Genomic DNA, 19829 nt, shown 5'->3' on the forward strand with positions numbered 1-19829 from the left:
TCATTTTTGTCATTGAGGAAGAGGGCATCATCGACAAATTCGGTTGGTGGCTATTTCAACACTGCAGTGTGGTCAGACACCCGATTGATAGTTTTTAAGTAGGTTATTCTTGATGTGCTCCTGCCTTTTCAATGATTCTTGCAAAAATATGGGGGTTAGGTTACATGACGGAATTTAATATGTTGATGACTGGTTCAAGTGTACGTTTCTCAGCAGGACAAGCATCTGTTTATCACATGTAACTTTTTATATTAATGTCATCAATATTTCAGAAGACACAGTTAAGCAAAAAAAATCTATTACAGGCCTTAAAACTGGGGAGTATGTGTAGAAAACATGTGTTTGCCATGGGGTAAAAGCAATTAATGAGAATAAAAATGATAAACCTAGGTAAACTATAAAGACAACTGAAAAAACATCAATAAAATCAGGAGATGCATAATAGTAAAAAGCTGTACATGTATATCCCTTCAGATCATAGTCCAAATTGTAATTCCGTCTTTGATGTCAGGAATCCACGATTACGAAAAGGTTTGGAATCCTCTTACTGGAGACTGGATAATATTTAAAGTAAGTAAATCTACATAGGAGGATGCCTTTCACAGGAAATAAATACTTATGTCCTCATGCCTCAGTTATGACCAGGTAACATTGGTGGAACAGGAAATTCAACTACTTAAAGGAACCTGTCTTATGCTGCTGTGAACATGAATTGAGCGAGATAAAGTTGTATGAACCTGGGAGACAAATAGACCAGGCTTGCAAAAGAAAACAAATATATGCGCTGTACATCCAAGAGATTCTATTTCTGTTCATAAAGACGTAAAATTATGTGAAGGCATAATTACCAAGAACTTAATTGAACACTACAAGTGATGGAAAGGTATAAGCCCAGTAAAACTGTGGCATAGTCCACCTAACATACCTTGCAATTTGGTGTTATTTTCATCTGCTTTACAAAGCTTCAGCAGAGGAGCAGAGTGATGCTCCAACATCTGGACATCACTTGAGGACTGAACAACCAGCAACACAAGCATGCAGGCATAGTTATAGGCCACTGACTTCTTTGACTTTGTGTCCCTGAAAAACAGAAAATCATTTCTCATGTCTAAATTCAGAACTGACAAATCAATTTGTTTTCAATTGTAAAGATGATGATCACAAAACAAGACTATGGCAGTTACAACTGTAACTATTATATACACGTTCTGCAAGATAGTCTAGAAGAACTGGATGCAGGTGAATTTTTAGTATGACATCGGTTAGTTCACAGAGAGCAAAAATGCAATGCACTATATGAAAAATGCCTTTAATTTTGCTCCACTCTTCAATATACCCATGTTTGTGTGAGACAGCTTGGAGTACTTAAAGCGACAGAGAGTGAACTAATAAGTTAAAACACAAGAGCAAAAGTATTTTAGTCCAGGTGAGCACTTCCAGATCAAGTAAGCAACTTTCTTTCATTTTGCTAAGATTTGAACTCACTCAACAAATCAGAAAGCCTGATCCAGGGTGCAGGCGATAAAGGTAATTTTGTTAATGTTCCTGTACAAATATGATGCATTGTGGACATAGGGGAAACATATCTGTGAGATAAATCTATGCATTCTTCTAGACTGAGGAGAGATGCATTTTCGATTTGCCAATTTTATACCAATTAGACAACTTTAACTATGATGTATGATAAAGGACCCAATGCTCTCTAACATCATAGTTCTAATGAAAGTGTATGCATGACCGAACAGAATGACTGTTTCAACAAGCTTCTTTAGAAATAGTTACTTGCAGATGATGACAAATCAAGGAAGGGGGGTGGGGGGGGGGGGAGAGTAAAAAGCTGCTGTCTCAGATCTATTATGCCTCAGTAACCACATGTACATTTTCAACAAGCAAGAAAGAGGAATTCCTACCCTAAAGCGTCTTTGGAATAAAACTCCATTAGAGTGATCAGGCTCTGGAGGTTCTTGTCAAGACTGAAAACATGGGCAACAGCAGATCGTCCAATAGGGTTGAAACTTATGAGGTACAGGCTGTGAAGGATCCCCAAGAGATCAGCATGATCAGTTTCTTCACTTGCTGCGCCTTCCTGAAAATACTGGAAAAGCTCAGAAGTGTACTGCAATGTCTGTGTTGCATGCAAGAGCCACAAGGCAAATGAGTCCTCGTTGACGGCATCAGCCTGCAGAATCTCCTCCTGATCCGGGTCTGAAGCCTGGCAGAGTGCTCGTGCCAGAAGGTTTGTACCCTCATGCTCTGCTAGGAGGAAGAGGAGTCCTTTCTGGGACTGGGCAAGGAATTTCAGTATATCTCTTGTCGCCTGTAGTACACCAGGGTGAGTGTTGACTACTGGGATAGACAGAAGCAACGTGACAGACTCCTGGAAGTGCTGACTGTGAAGATATCTGCATAGAGAGATAAACAGAATATTTGATTGTAGTAGAACCAAAAACAAATATTCCCATGTAGAAGGGAACATGTCTCACACTGACCACGAAATTAGGAGAAAATATATTATAGCTACAGATTACAATTAATACTTCATTAACACATTTAAATGGTAAATAATTGCTGTACTCTAGTTTAAGCAGCCTCCTTATGTTATAGAAATGTTACTTCCTGCTTTCAGGAAGGCAGCATAATTTACAAGAAACCTATTACTGTGAGAAACATGCACTCTTTCATTGGGTTAGATATGAGCTCTCTCGCCCAAACATCATAGCTCCATATGAATCGTAATTAGAAACATAGATAAAGGTTTCAAAAAGAAAGACCTCCCCAAGTGCTTCTAATACTTTAGAAACCTTGCCGTTTGGAGCAGAGAACATAAGACGCTAGCATATGTGATCCTTCGGACTGACTTAATTGAGCCAAATGTTTAGAATTTGAGTTTTTGATACAAACCAGAATACACCAAAAAAACTAACACATAAGTATTCTTAGAGTGGAACTTTGGTTTTTCAGGGCTGAAGGTTAGGGCGAATAGTGATGGCAACACTGACTTTTTCCATCTTAGAAAGAAGAATCATTAAATACATAGTAAAGAATTCAGATTTCAAATCCACCAAGAATGATATTTATCTGCCTGAACCTGAATGAGGGCGTCTATGTCCTTTTCTGAGGTTGATGGGAAGCCAGTTTAGCTTTAATTACTTTGTCTTTCTAGTGATGCGTCACACCTATCAGGCTTAACACATTTCAGGAATATCAACCATCTACTACATGACCAGATGAAGTCTCATGTAGCTCCCTACCGTAGCTGTTCATAAATAAAACTCATTTATGCAATCCTTTTTGTGCATCTTTAATCGACCTTCATTTTAATTTCATATATCTTAATGTATTTAATGAATTTCTTGTTAACCAACCAATGTTAAAACAAAACACTATGATAGATGAAGGGTCTTAGGGAGAGGTTTAAAGACCAGCACAATTATGTATCAAACAACAAATCTGTGGATCTATCAGACTCCCTAAAGAGAGCCCTTGAGCACAACCAGTACAAGCAAAAAAACTCTACTAAAACATGGAAGAAGTCCTATTTAAGAGGACGGAATCCTATCACCCACCGAGGTGGCAAGCTTCATCAAACTCTTTTTTCTCTTTTGGTAGCCACTTTACACATCCCTTGCACTGCAACCATCCACCCTAACATTTTCATGCTTGGCAGGAAACGGATTTTAGGAGATCCGATCAACTGATCAATAAAACATCCCTGTGCTCCTCCCTCACAGTGAGGGGGTTGTAGCCCTTGGTTGCACTAAGATTTGCAACCAAGAGGAGAACCCAGATGATGAAGCATGCCACCTCGGTGGGGGAGGGATTCCATCCTCTTAAATAGGACTTCTTCCATGTTCTAGTAAGAGTTTTTTGCGTGTACTGGTTGTGCTCAAGAGCTCTCCTTAGGGAGTCTGATAGACCCGCGGATTTGTTAACTAACAAATGTTCACATTCGTTTGAGGAAACATTAAATGTGCTAATGCATTTCAGAGAATAAAAGTCTTCATCAGTAGGGAATGTTTGATGCTTGTTAAAATAATATTTTACACTAAAACAAAACTGACTTCTTTTACAATCGTCTCACAGTCCATACATATGCTATTTTACAACAACGTGTAATCAGAACTAAATTAACTCTCTTCCAACCTCTTCTCCAGCTTTAATCGACTTTCAATTTTCATTCATTCAACCTATACCATGATAAGAAACATTTGGTGAAACTTTCAAAATTTGTGCCGATTATGAAGCGGTCATGTGTCCTTCACCTTCTGCATCATTTGTTCATGGTACCCCTCTTTCTCAGATAAGCGACAGTTTCAGCCGGTTTCATAAAATTCAAACACAAAGCCACTTTTCACCAACTGAACACCTTTCAGAACAGGTGCCATTTGTACATGCACGTGGCTGCACGCCAATCATTTCTCCCTAACAGCTCACAATGAACCAAAAGCACTCCACAGGTTTTCCGAAATCAGAGTTTATTGAACAGACTAGTTTCGACAGGCAGGGCCTTTTTCAATGTTGGCTTTAATCAACAAAGTTGCAGTCTGTGAGAGAGAGAGAGAGGGCGAGAGAAAGAGCGAGAGAGAGAGCGAGAGGCACATTCCCATGGGCAGCAACTGGAGGTAGTGGAGAAAGAGCAGGTATTTCTACCCTTCGATGAAGGGCTGGCTGAAGTAATTGATGACAATTTTCAGCGCACACTCATCTGCACTAGAGCCTATTAACAACCAACTTTTGCTGTGTTGTGTTCTATCTAGGACCCGATCAATATTGTGACCTTATGCCCCTATACGGCTATAATCAATACATATCCCTATGATGGCATAAAACGATCAGAGCCATATTTCAGTAACTCGTCTCTGCAGCTCATTAAAATATATGACACAGCAGAAGCCACTTCCTTAGATTCCTAGATAACACTCCGAGTTCTTTCAACAGATAAAACCACCAGCAACCTGGGAAAGCCCAGCTTGCTTTGTTTTGATTAGTAATAGAACTCTAACGAGCACTGTAAGAACGACCAGTTCTTAGTGACATCTTTATTGACGTCTTATGTCCAAAAACTTACGTCAAACAAGGCACCTTTCAGGTACAAATAATACCAACTTTGCCTTAAGCAAATGCGATGGTGGTGGTGAATACAGGAGCAGAACAGCTGTCCCTTGCAGAGCCCAGCAGATGCGAGAAGCCCACGGACGCTGCCCCTCCTCCTCCTTGACGCGCTGAGAAAGACGCTGTCTTTTCTCCTGCCGAGAAAATCCAGCTCCAGCTTTCCAGCCTACCCTTGCGGGTGACTGGAATATCGAGTCCTGAGAGGAGATACTAGACCTCCAACATTCTATTCCAGAGGTACGGTGCTGACTAAACCCTTAGAGAGAATTCTTGAAGCAAACCCTTGGCAAAACCAACTTAACTTAAACTGCTACTTACTTACTCCCTTCCATGTATTAGGCTTAGGTCAGGTACACTGGGGCAGGCGTAGTTAGAAGCACCAGTTGAGTACGTTAGTCAAATGTATATATGAATGTATATATTTTACTCATTTTAACTATCATATGGCTAAGAAACCATATCAATGCTTTTACAGTATTATTTCGCAATCCTCCTTTTACTGTACACACTTTTTATAATAACAAGTCTTGCAATTGTGGCAATTCATTTCTCTTGCATGAGAAGAAAGACTGTTCAATAAATAATACCTTTTATTGAAAACGCCCGTCTCTCTATTCTCTGCATACTGGTGAAAGTAATCTGCACAACTGACTGAGTGAAATAGCTGTCTATTGTTTCACACGACTCTAGAGATTGACTCTTATTCTGAGGAGCAAAGTTGTCATGTTAATGCGGTTGTTGGAAAACTGAATCCCTTCTTGTCTGAGCCAGGGAAGCTGATCACTTCCTATTCAGTCAAGAAAGTTTCCAGTGACCTCTGAGCTAGCTGGTACAAACCCAAATTAAGTTTAGCATAGTCAGTAGAGACCTAGAAGACCGCACTTCTACATCTACACTGCTGTTTATGTTATTCCAATGCGCAGGGTCTATAGGGAAAATAGGAACTACACTACAGCTGTTAGCGACCAAAACCAGCGGTCAAACAGCTGCTACAGCTAAGGGTCCAACCCCCTCAGAGGGGCACAAAGGAATTCCAAGGAAAAACATAGTCCTTCAAGAGACTTCACCCCTCCACCATCTGATGCATTTTTTTTTTTTTACCGGCCGGATGCCCACCAGGATAATCAGAACAACAATTCTGGGACTACCACTCCCTCTCCTCCCGATGATGAATAGTTCCTCCCCTAGGAAGATGAAACCAGGGAAGCCTCAGACAATGCTAATTCTGGGGATGAACCAGGCGCCAGATATGGTCAAACCTGATGAGATCTTCCACCCCTGTTCCTCAGATTGGAACCCTGGGACTAAGGTACCGAAATATTGGGGCAGCTACATTAGAAATCTCCTGGATAAGAGGTTTAGGGAAGGCTTCTAGCAGAATGCCCAAGAGGGGAAGCAGCGTATACCCAGAGATTGACCCCAAGATGGCCACGTTCATCACAAACTTTCATCAAGAACCAGAAGAAGGGACTTGACCGGTCATGGAAGCCCTGCCAGGACAAAGGGCTAGATGTCTTGGGACCTCTTAAAAAAATCTTAGATATGGCAGAAGAGGCTCAAGAGTCTGGAAACCTCATTCATTCCATTAATTTATCTGGTAGGGCCCAACGCGCCCTGTTTTTCCTCGGCAAAGCAAATTGCGCCCTCTCTATGGAGCATAGAAGATCTCTCCTCATAAAGATAGACACTAAGCTAGGGGAATTAGCCACCCCGGAGGCAGGCCAGGCGGTGGATTGTGGGCCCTTCAGAGACCCCTTAATCAAGGAGCTTTCTAAATGTTAGAATCTTTTCCTCCCTTGATAAGGAGCAATTATATATGCAGAAACTCTTTGGTCAGAAGATTTTTGGCGAGGCCGGGAGCACTCATCCGGTCAGTACTTCAACTCTGCTCACCACAAGTTCCAGACAAAAAGATCAATGCAGTGGAAGGATCAGAAGAGATGATGGAGATTCTTCCACTTTTGTGGATCTGGACGTGGCAGACTTGCCTTTAAAGGTGTCACCAATGCTAAGGGGATCCAATGAGAAGCGATACCCTTTATTCCCATGTAAGGTGTGGGGGCGGCTCAGATTCTTTCTTCACAATTGCAGAGCCTTAATAGGTGATGCATGGGTCTGTCAGGTGGTACATGGGTTCCATATAGACTTCTACAGAATAACCTGCAAGAGGATTCGTCCTTTACCTTTGGCTTTCTCCGGTTAGGCTGTGCATTTGATCAGTAAGTGAATGCTCTAATGGAGAAAGGGGCATTATACTAAACATCCTTTCAACCCAGGGGCTTCCTAGGCACATTTTCTGGTAGAGAAGAAAGACAAAGGTTTTCGACCAGTCATAAATCTGAGACTGTTCAACAAATGGGCGGTCTGCCACCTTTTCAAAATGGAGGGGAGTCATCTTCTCAGGGACATCCTACAACGAAAAGACTGGCGGGCACCCTTGTACCTTCAAGAAGCCTACCTGACAGTTCCGATTTTTCCGCCTCATCAATGGTTTCTCTAATTCGCCTGGAGGGCTCAGAGCTAGGAGTTCCTATGCCTTCCATTTGGCCTTTCCTCTGCGGCATGGTGTTTCACCAAGAGCATGCGCCCAGCCATGGAATGTTTTTGTGTGAGGGGTGAGGGTGGGGGAGTTTGCCTTATTGTTTATCTCGACGGTATCCTTCTAATGCATCTAGATCCGAATTGTCTGAGAAATCCACTACAGATGACAATTTCCCTACTACAGAATCTATGGTTCCTCATCAACAAGCATAAATAAGAGGATGTAGGAAGCTGGCTCTTTACAGGATATATCAAAATTAGATACATTGTGTAAAGAGTCCAGGGGTTCTCTTATAAGTGGACAGGGACTTGTACAAGCAATCCGAAGGTGACCTCCTAGGGGGGGTAGTGCGGTCAAGCAGCCCTAGACTCATCATAGAGGAGAGCAAGACATCTGCAAATACACACAATAGTCAATAAAACACACACACCTCAATTAAGAGATCCACACCAATTTATAAAAATAACTCGGACCTTTATATACATTTAGGTAGCAGAAGAAATTTGTTCAGGTAAGTACGTTTTTCAATAGAAATACTTTTGAGTTCAAATGTCGACAGGGCAATTTTTTGAAGCTGCATGGTTATCCTATGGGAGAAAAAGCAAATGCGGCATTTATGTACGGAACAGCGAGTTGTGGGACGAGTCTCCAGGAGTTACGGTGAGTGTTGGGTAAGATCCAATGCAGCGCCAGCAAGGTCCAACGGAGCACCAGCAGAGCACCACCAGCGGCACTAGGGTGGCCGGGTGCAGGGGTGCAAAACAGCGTCAGGTGCCCAATGTTACTCTATGGGGATCGGTCTTCGCGTAAAGAGGTTGCAGGCTTGGACTGAGAAGCCAGTCTAGCTGAATCAACAAGTGGGCTCAGGCCCCACGAAGCCTATGAACATAGGGACACCTTTGGTCCTCTTCTCCATGGCCCAGGGGCAACGGAAGCAGGGGTGTCCTTAGGCGTATGGTTTTTCTTATTGAGAGCAGTCACGGTAGAGGGAGCCTGCATGCAGAGGCTGCAGGCGGCATCAGAGTTCACTGAGAGCAAAACCACGGTGGACTCGGTCTCTGGAGGACTGGGGGCCACAATGACACTGGTGGCCCACTTCAACTCAGGTTTGGAGTGACGGGTGCAGTGGTGTCTTCAGGCATCAGATTTCTGCGGTCACAAAAAACTCTCTGGAGTCTTTGGATGACTGTAGGATGCAAGGAAGCAGGTCCGCTACTTCTCTAGAGTTTTCGGTTCCTGGGTGAAGTGTTGGCAGGTCTCCTGGGCTTTGGAGACACAACAGCTACAGGACTAGTCATCTTTTGGCGCAATTCTCGAAGTCAGCAAGAAGGCTGGCAGGGTTGGCACCATGTCAGTTGGTAGATCTTCTGTTCTTGCTGTTGCGACTCTTCACGTCCGTCTTCCTATTTCAGGTATCAGAAATCAGTTTTTCTGGTGCCCGGGACTCCTCTAAATACTGAATTTAGAGTAGTGTAAGGTAGTAGCCAAAGGGCTATCTACTCCTGGGGTCACTACGCCCCCTAAATGACTACTTTCTGCAGGAAGTGGGCATAACCCTGTTCCATAGTTCCTAAGTGTGCCAACACAAAGATGGACACTTTTGAAAAGTCGTACCCACATCAAGTTCAGCCACCTTAGGGTGGTACTATCCTGGGGGAGGGCACTCCTACCCGACAAGCTAATTTTCATGTCTGTCCAGGTGCCAAATGGCTCCGGTCAAAGGGGGTTAGCTTCCTCTCCTGTAAGGGGAGCCAGATTTGCATTTGAAAGGTTGGAACTTCCTTGAAACTTGCCAGACTAGGAAGGCTAATCAGCAGGTCATTCTGTGGGAGGCGCAGTGACAACCTCTTCCCAGACAGGTTTCCTTCTTGACATGCTGAGAGCAAACGGGTCTCACCCTAGGAGATCAGCAACTTGTCTCTGCAGCAGGCTGGCAGAAACTTGTCAGCCAACACACCAGAGGCTGGTAGGTTTCCAGGGGGTACCTCTAACATGCCCTCTGGGTGCAGAAAATAATATATTAATAAATCAATCACTGGAATCAGTGTGGGTTTATTAATATGAGATGTTTGATACCAATAATCCCTATTTTAAGTGAAGCCATCATGTAGCTCGCAAACTAGTTCTCACCAGTGTCCAGCACATGTTCAAAAATAGCTTCTCTGTTAACTTGCACTGGGAGTAATGGAACTGGGCAGCACAGGGGCATATCAGCTCATGCAGGTATGCCCTCACATTTAATATAAAGCACCCTGCCTTAGGGCTGCAAGGCCAGCTGTAGGGGGTGAATTCCAAATATTACATGCAGTGTTAGGGGGCATGACGCACAGGGATGTGTGTCATGTCCTGTTTTCACTCCTCTCTGCACCAAAACATGCATCCTGTGACATCATGAGTTTGTTGTGGGGTCCCTTAGGGTGGCACAATCCATGCTGCAGTCATTGGGAGGCCCTCTTTAGTACTTCAGGAACCTAGGTACCAGGGGTACTATTTACTAGGGGCTTACAGAGGGTGCTGAAGATATTGCCAATTGGGGAAACAATTGTACAGTTTTTGGGAAAGAGCTCTGGCACTGGTGACCTGATTAGCAGGAACCCTGTGCACTTCTAGTCGAAACGACATCAAATACCAGGCAAAAAGTGGGGATGACCAGAGGTCAAACCAGCTCAAAAGATAGTCTTTCTGGGGTTCGCAATCGATTTTGTCCAGCAGTCCCAGAGATTACCACAGAGGAAGATGCCTCCGATTTACAGAGAAATGCTTTGAGGAAGAAGTTTTCCTTATGACATCTGGCCAGAGTGGTAGGTCTGTTGGCTTTTATACAGGCCATAATTCTGTGACTCTTACATTACAGGGCCTTACAGAGACTAAGGGTCGTGCATCTCAGACAGGGACTCTCATACACAGTCAAAATTTACCTCAAACTAGACGTCAGGGAGGAAATCGAATGGTGGTTGGAACATATGCAAGCCTGAAATGGCAGAGCCATTTTCGGATTGTTGCTGGATCTTATAATAGAATCGGATGCAAGCTGATTGGGATGGGGATCCAGATGTGGGGTTACTACCGGAGGAGGACAATGGTCAGGAACAGAAGAATCTTACTCCAGGCAGGCTCATTCGCAGCCAAAAGCCTGGTTTCGAGCAAGGTGTCCTGATACATTATTCGGAAGATGGACAACGGGTCAGCTATGAGATACTGTCTGGGAGGAACAAACCTTGGCCGATCTGGCCAAAGATCTGGCCAAAGATTCCAGAAACTGTTGGTGATGGTGGAGTATCTTCCCGGAAGGCTGAATCGGACAGAGGACTGGCAGGGACTCCAGTGAATCTCAGTTGGCTCCATCTCGCTTTCAAGTCCTGATGAATAAGTAGGGACTGAGCCAATCGACTCATTTGCCTCACATCTGGATTATCAACTTACGCGTTTCTTCAGCTGAGGACTGCATCCTCTTGCGGAAGCCACTGATGCGTTTCTACATAGGGTTGGAGCAAAACCAAAGCATATGCCTTTCTACCCTTTTCAATGATCAGCAGGCTAAAGGCCCAGATCAGCAGGCAGTGAGCAGAGATGGTAATGGTGACACCATTTTGGAGATCTCAAGTCTGGTATCCAGTTCTTCTGGAACTTTCTATGGATTCTCCAACCCCTCTTGCCTGGACACCGAATCTGTTGAAGGATGCTCATGCACTTGGTTCTTGCAGAAAGTCTCAGACTGATGGCGTGGCAAATTACAGGTCATGCTGGGAAATCCTGGGCTTGTCACAACCAGCTACGCACTTCATCAATCAAGTGTGGACAGACTGCGGTCAAACGATACAAGTCCCCATGGAACAGATGGTCACGTCACTGTGTGCAAAGGAGTATGGATCCCATTGGTCAGATGTAGTAGCAATAGCGAATTTGCTGTCAGAATTGGCAGTAGGCCCTAGTTACTAGGGTGATGAGAGGCATCAGGTCATCATGACCTTCAGTCCATAAGTATTCTTTTTTGTCTGACATTAATGATGTATTGAGAGTATTGGAATCCTGGATAAAGAATTTCTGTCACAGAAACAGATTGGCAACTCTTTTAGGCCTCATCTCTTGTAAGAGGGTGTCTGATGTTAGGGCTCTGGATAATTAAGCCAGAAAATGTATTCCCCAGAAGGGGTCTCATTTTCCATTTCAAGGAGAACTAAGTCCAATACTAGAGTGCTTATTTATCCAGCTTTAACTTAACATCTAAAGTTATGTGTGGTAAGATACCTAAGGGCTTATGAATCGATGACGGAGGAGCTTTGCCCTCGAGGACTGCCACAGCTACTCAGTGCTCTGAAGAAAAACGTTTAAAGCGGTCTCATGCCTAAATATATAGAGATGGGTGAAGTGGGTGATACAAGAAGCTGGTACTGGCACTTTGATATTTGGAGGAGCCATAGTTTCCAAAGCCTTCCACCTAAGGGGTCGATTGGAGGACAGCCTCAATTCAGCAGATTGGTCCTCAGACTCCACTTTCAAGAAATTCTATTTCAAGCATGTTGTGAATGTTGCCTCATTAATGGTTAAGAAGCTTTAAGCTTACATAGACCTGTCCTGACATAGAATGTAAAATTTCCTAGCTAACATAAAGGAAAGTTTTAATTCCTTAAAGGACATGGAGGCTAGGATTAATATAATGTGCATGTGTTGTTCTGATATAGTATACTAAGTGAGACTGTAGGGATGATTGATGACACTGCATAATTGTGCTGTTGTGTATAAGATTTTCAGGACAGAAGGATTTGATGTGGTTAAGATGTTTGGGCTGCTGAGTTGAAAATAAAGAAGGAGAAATGCATAATCTAAGCCTCCATTTCCTTAATAGAATGACTACTTTCCTTTACATTAGCTAGGAAATTTTACATTTTTCATCAGTGGGAACATACAAACCATGTCAATGAGTACTGGGGACCTGCACTCACAAGACCAACACACTAGAGAAAATGGACATTGCAGCCCACACCATTATAAAGCTTTGAGAATCAATGGAGACCTCAAGCCATAATGGCTGAGGCACTACGTCTTTGATGGACCCTGGAAATAGAACACTTAAGGCCAGACTTCATTAAAAAGGACAATATTGAGGTATGGCACATCGCAGCAACCCACCCATAAACACATTATTACAAATCTACTTCTGTCCATCTAAAGCTGTGATTTTAGCAGTCAATCAGTGATCTGCTGCTAATGCAATACCATCAAATCCGAAAAAACATGATGTAGAAACAATGGTGTACACTTCAACATACAGTCCCTTCAAGCTAACACAATATAGACAGTAGCAGATATTTGACTGGTACTGGTTTTGCTGATTTACATTTTATAATTCAAGCTTTGAGACTGAGAAAAGGATACCCATCATGAAGTTAAATTGGCGTGGAGGTCTCATGATTTGTTTTGATCCGATGTTTTATTGTATTTTTACTGTTCTCTTATATATTGCTGAGCCAGAGAAGCACTTTTGTATTATGAATTTATACTGGCGATGTGAGATTTTATGACTGATATTTAATAGCATATTTTAAGTTTTTATACTTTGCTCTAAATAAATGGGCTTTTCTCTGAGCTTTTATGGTTGTATATTCCACCAAATAAAGTTTTACTGATTGATTGATTGACTAGTACAATCATCACCCACTGAGATGTATGGTCCTGGAATTCCTGTTTGTGTATGTCCTGTTGTCGCCCGGCATTCGACTCCTGAGATACAGGATGCTTTTTCTCAGCCTCCAATGTACGCCTATCAGGCTATTTTTTCCCATACAATATAGACCCCTTTTCTGCACCTCACATGCTGCAATGCAGATTTGAAATTGGTTCTTTGGAGTCTGAGAGGCTATATCCAGAAAAGCATTTAGCATAATTATGCTCATAAAGGGTGCTGCTCTGTTATATGGACACTAGCACCCTGTGTTTATAAGTTAATGGACAATATATCTATGAGAAATACTCCTAGGTCTTGGTATGTAGCAAGGGATTATTCTACCATCAATGACTTCAAAGACTATCCCACGATGAAAAAATGAAGATCAGGCATCCCACAACATGGATCTAAATACTGAACTCTCATAGAATAGAGAGCTTTTTAATGCGGATAGGTTTATTAGCTAGGTTCAGATGCGTAGGGATTCATTTAAATGTGCACTGAAGGGGGGAATGGTTTTATAATTAGCAGATAAAAAGCTCTTTAAATTATTCCAAGATTCTTTAACACTGGAATATTCTGAAAAACAAGCCTGGGAAGAACATTTCCTGTATGCTGCCATAGCAGCAGGGTGTACGGCTTGGAAGAGAATAAGAATTGGAGGCTTAATCTACAGTCTCTTCCACAGCAAGTAATTCAGCATATGATTGGATTGAGATTTCTCTACACACATCACATACGGACACTATTCCATTAGAAGGAAAAGTCCATCCAGGTGAAGGGTCCATTGAAACGTCAACCAAGCATATTTGGTGCCAATGCAGGGGATGTTTTGAAGTGCATACACAACCATTTTTCAGACTATTAAGCACTCTTAGTCCGGTTATGCTTTGTCACTCTACAAGAAGCTTAACGATACTCCTACACACCCAGCCCACACTGTGATCCCTCACTGTTAGACTGGCATTAACACCATGGCCGCTGTGCATTTTCCCCTCCTGTGCTGACCTTCATTGAATACTATGGTTTCATGACGAGCTCAGCTCGTCATCAGCACAGCTCAACTGTGCCTCATGACGAGCTGAGCTCGTCATGAGCATCGAAGGGGTTAATGACAAACTAAGTGGTATGGTGTTAACACCAAGAGACCACTACTTCATACTGCGCAATGTCAGTATCAACCCTTAATATTTCATTAGAGAAGCTGGGGATAAAGCTAGATAAATCCAATCTATCATTTAACCAGTCTCCCCTAGGTAAACCCCAAGCAAGTTCATGACCACCACTTAGCCATGACAACAACATATACTATGGTACTATGGACTTCACAATTTTTACAGTGCTCCAAAGCACATTGTTCCTCTTTTTTGTGCGCAGAATAGGTTTAACTATATAAACTCCAAAGAGCATGGGCTGTCTAGCTCTGACTTTCACATTTCATCTAGAAACATTAGACATCTCTCCAGCCTTCATCTCACCATCTTTTCCATACAGTTATTTAAGACAAAGAAATCTAAACAAAGGCACGTATGCCGATCTATGGAGATAAACAAGGCAGTTACTACTGTTTTTACAAATAAAAAGATTACCTGTAAAGGATAGGGTATGGATCATCCCTCTCTGGTGGTCCTGTGATGCGGGCGCAAGTAGGAAAGGACTTCACAGGAGGCTGAATCATTGTGTAAGGTGCTACTTCTAGTAGATGTAAAACCTCATCCAAGAGGCTGACTAATTTCTCCACGTCTCCATCACCAATTACAGAGGTTTCCAGGAGCTGGTCCATATCCATAGGAGCCTCCAGATCAGTTTCATACTCACGACTTGCTTTCTCAATCCCTGGGGCTGTGTCCGGCTCTATTAAATTTTGACTGACTATATGAGGGGTACTATCTGCTAATTGATCACCAAGTTTTTTAATTTCTGATAAAATCTCATAAAAATGGCATTTCTGCAAGACTGCAGAGCATGCAGTGACGACTCGAACTGTCTGGTCTGATAATATCAGTTCCAATAGTTTCTGGTAACCACTTTTTTCGAGACTTTCAGGTCTATTTTTGAGAAACACTTCCATCCCTTTTGTCATGCTGATGACACTGTCCAAAGCTCTGAAGGCATTCAGTTTGAGAGAAGATGACACATGTTCAGCAAAAAGCAACTCAAATAACTTGTCAATAACACCAGCCTGCAAAAGTGCTACCACTCCTTGGTTCCCACATTCTACTAAGGAAGAAACCAATTTTGTCCCAGCTTTGAGCTGCCTGACATTCAAAGCAATAGGCTGCCCAAGAGCAACCTGTAAACTTAAAGCCTGTATGGTCCAATCTACCAGCTGATTCAAATAGTCTTTCTTTGGTTCCTTAAGAAGAAGGTAACTTAACCCTTTCACAATCAAGCCTGGGACTTCTTCTAAAGCAGTCACCCACTTTGCACCCCGGTCATCTTTATATAATTCTAACAGCTCTGCTAATTTTAATGAAAGCTCAGTCGCCAAAATGTTTTCTTTTTCTGGGTCATCTCTCATCCTGCACATTTCATTCTCAAATGCAGTTTTATAAGGACAGTTGAAATACAACATGGGCCCAAGTTCTCTGTCATAGGGGTCATATGACATGGCAGGAACAGATGCCAGGTCCTCAACAGTATAGTCAATGTCGAAAGTTGGAAACTTAAATGCTTCACGCTCCAAGTCTGCAATCCCATCTTCATCACTTGAAATCTGCTCATAGCCATCATCACCTGCAATGAGGATTCAGAGTTAAAGACTACATCTATACCATCTACGACATCAACATATTCATAGCACAAAAAAGTTCCAATCATTTTTATAATCATTAACAAACATTGGAGATGCTAAAATGCAGGCTGTAAAGTATTGCAATGAATTTCATTACTCTGTATTTTATTGTGCTTCTATGTATTTGGGGCAAATACATTTGTACAAGAAACAGTATAGACAGTAACTACTGGTTCATTAGGACAAGATCAGCTGGGAAGTTCCCTAAAGCCACTGATTGATGGCAGTTAACAGGCCAGTTTGGGAAATTAATAAGATACATGTATAGTGTACATAGACGAGAGGCAGTCCAGATTCCAATTGTAAGCAGTATGTGGTTGAGGTGTTGAGTGAAGGAACGGACATGAAGGGGGATGGAACAATATTAAGTAGTTAAATTGTCAGCTCAGAATTTAGTCATAATGGAGAGGGAGTTTTCTTTAGGAGTAGTATTAAGATAAGTAAAAGAGGTTTAAGCGAGAGGTCGACTCAGAGGCCATACCTGTGAAGAGTAAGAAGGTGGCGCAGTGCTTATGGACTGCAAAAAAATGAGGAAGTGGTATATGGCTCTAAGGTCAGGAAGGTAAGTAGTGGAGAAGTGATTCAAGTACGTACGAAGATCAGTCGCTGAATCGCCAAACAACAATATAGGGAGTTTGTATTGAGCTGTGACTTTGGTAGAAAGCCAGTCAGCATGTTGTCTATATAGGAAGAAGAGATGGTATTCGCGGAGGATGAACAGAACACAGATTAAAAAGTTGATGATAACTTTGATAAAGAGGGGGGAGGGGGCGGGGTTTGGGATGCGGCAATGCTTTGGAAAGCCCGAGTAGGCATAATGTAGTAGTAGTATTTTCTCATATGAGTGTTAAGGAGCTTATTGGTAGCCAGCAAATGTTATGGTTACATTTGGTATTGAAAAAAAAGCAATATATATGCTATCTTTTGAAGTTTTAAACATGAATGATTGATTGGCCATCTAGCGCCCAAAAAGCTACACAGCTGTTGGAGATTTGTGTGAAAAGGTGAGAAGAAGGCTAAGAGAAAGTTGGAAAGTGCCCCTTTTTGACGTGGTCACCCCCACTTTTTGCCTGATAAAAGTGGGTTGGGTTCCTGCTATCCAGGTCACCAGTGCCAGATTTCTTTTTTCCCAAAACAGTACCATTGTTCCCCCATTTTGGCAATACCTTTAGCACCCCGTAAGCCCCTAGTAAGTGGTACTGCTGGTACCTAGGGCCTGGGTACTAAAGAGGGTCCCTAAGGGCTGTAGCATGAATTGTCTCACCATAAAGGGCCCCTCATCACACTCATGCAAACTGCCAATGCAGGCTGCGTCACAAGTTCCAGGTGAAAGTGAAGACACGGCATGGCACACCTCTGGTGTGACATGCCTGCAGAAACTGCACGCAATATATGTAAGTTACCCCTACAGCAGGCCTTACAGTCCTAAGGCAGCGTGTATTACATTACATGCAAGGAGATACCTGCATGAGCAGATATGCCCGTGTGATGTCCAAGTCGATTCATGGAAATCGCACTAATTGTTAATATTGCTAAAACTGTAAAAAGTCTATTACAAAAAAGTACTTACCTGATTATGAAGTTCTTGGGTACAAAATATACATATACAAATATCTGTTATTTTTCTAAATTGGTGTGGTTCTCCTTTTTGAAGGTGTGTATCATTTTTGGACTTTGTTTGCTACAAATTTATCTGACACTACTCCCTGATAAGCCTAAGCCTGCTCGGCCACACTACCATAGGTAGAGCACCTTGAGATTATTACAGCAAGCCCCTGTCTACTCATAAGGGATAGCTGAACTCTTTACACAGCTATACTATAAAAAGAGTCTGCTTCCGACAAAGAAGAAAATGTATGTTTTAAATGACAAAGGTGAGAGGGGCACTAAAGGATGATAATAACATCTGCATCTTGTGCTATCTTTGTACTAGACTGAGCTAGGATTGGCAAGCATCATCAAACAAAGAAATAATTGCAGAAGTAGAAGAATTTTAAGCGGAGAAAAGTACCTACAGTGGTGAGAGATGCAGGTGTATTAAGAGCGATTGGGTGGCCAACTATATTAAAGGCAGCACACCCCTTGAGAAAGATCCATGTGGTTGTGATAGACCGAAGTGCTTTAGTGAATTGCAGGCAGTATTCTTAGCTTAGAGAAGAGCAAGGAAACCAGTATTAAGAGTACTGAATGAATCATACATAGATAAACAGTAAGCATGTGGAACAGCAGTCACTCTAAGGCTGTGAGCATTAGTTATTTCAGGAGTGGTAGTACCACCGTTGACTCGAAACATGCTGCTGGTTAAACGCAGGATGAATAGATGGGAGAGAGAGAGGCACAGAACCTTAATGGCTCAAGAGTTGATAGCGGAGTGTGTTAGATGGGCACATGACCAGTTACCATATTTGAGTGGGATTTACTCATTTGGGAACAAGACTCATAAAAAGGAGGTGAAGTGCGATGTGGTCCTGTGTGTGGATGAGGAGCTGTGAGCAGCGAGGGCAATATTATGGTTCTTGGAAAACAAAAATGGCAAATTCATCAGCTTTGATAGATGAATCAGAAATAGCAACCCCCACAGGGGAAAGAAGTGAATGGATGATTTGGCATAGATGTTTTGGGAAGGTTCAGAGTAATAAAGGGCATTTTAATTGTAACAAGTGTTTGCATCAAAATAACAAGCACATGGATGGTCCATGACTTCCTCCATCAGCAAAGGAGCACATTTTAGTCGTAGGAGATTGGGTTTATGTAATTGTTCAAAACTAATTGCTTTAGTGCAGAAGGTACAGAGAAGAAAGAGTACTTCCAGAGTGTAGGGAGCAGTTATTCACCAAGGAGATACTGGAGTGTCAGATGCAAACAGTTGCCTTGCTTTATTTTTGTTCTACCAGTTCTTGCTTAGGGTGGGGGGAGTTGGAGGTCCCTGCATGGGGGCAGTGGGGATGGCTTATTGAAGGGCAGCACTACTCAATCCTCTCATGGTCTCCACAACCCAAGTGGTGGATTCCTTCTTAGCCACACGCTCCTCGTGACTAGCTGATACATAGAGCTGACCATGTATACATGTCTTACACAGAATGTACGGGGATGCCTATCACTACTAAACAATACAAAGTGTTTCTGTATATCTTTGGCGCACACTAGTGCAAGTGGCTATGCTTTAGGTTGTATGCTCTACTAACAATCTCTAGTAGACATCAAGTTATCCTTGGACACATAGACTCATCATTGACCCACAGTTATTCTTGTTGTATTTTGTATCATGTATAGGGGATAGCAACTGTGTGGTTGTTAAATATTCCCTAGGTCCATCCACCCATCTGTTTGTTATTATTATTATACTTTAGGTGAGACATCTGGCACACAGAGAGGAACAGAAGCTACACATCAAGCAGAGAGGGAGGGTGATTTGCACGGGATAATCAGCATTTGCTAGAGGGGCATTTATATAGGTTATTCCTTGGGTCTTGTTTGAGATTTGCCTAACAGTGGATGAGAACAGTAGCTATGTTTCTATGAGGGTAAGCTAGGTGGCAGGGCGGTGGTCTGGCATATACGCCAGAACGAAAGTCAGATGTCCTCCTACTCCTCATTATCACTTTTATTGGTAAATTGGCCCGAATGCCCAGTTATCATAGGCAGAGACTTCAATGGGGTACTTAACGCCCAGCTACATAGATCTGATCCCCTGCTCCCGAGCACAAGCTACAGCT

At 42.5% G+C, this 19829-nt stretch overlaps 1 protein-coding gene across 2 annotated transcripts in view; it reads right to left on the reverse strand.

Annotated features, from left to right (window-relative positions):
• Positions 1–19829, reverse strand: part of VIRMA (vir like m6A methyltransferase associated) — an 811754-nt gene that overhangs the window by 571901 nt on the left and 220024 nt on the right. For both annotated transcript variants that reach the window (XM_086966010.1, XM_086966009.1), the window contains exons 9-11: positions 14909–16055; positions 1911–2402; positions 926–1080 (exon numbers count right to left, since the gene is read on the reverse strand). In XM_086966010.1, coding sequence (XP_086822136.1) covers positions 926–1080; positions 1911–2402; positions 14909–16055 — 1794 coding nt within the window. The remainder of the gene's footprint in view (positions 1–925; positions 1081–1910; positions 2403–14908; positions 16056–19829) is intronic.

The sequence above is a fragment of the Lissotriton vulgaris genome, chromosome 4_1 (genome assembly GCF_964263255.1).
Source record: "Lissotriton vulgaris chromosome 4_1, aLisVul1.2, whole genome shotgun sequence".
Classification (NCBI taxonomy): Eukaryota; Metazoa; Chordata; class Amphibia; order Caudata; family Salamandridae; genus Lissotriton; species Lissotriton vulgaris.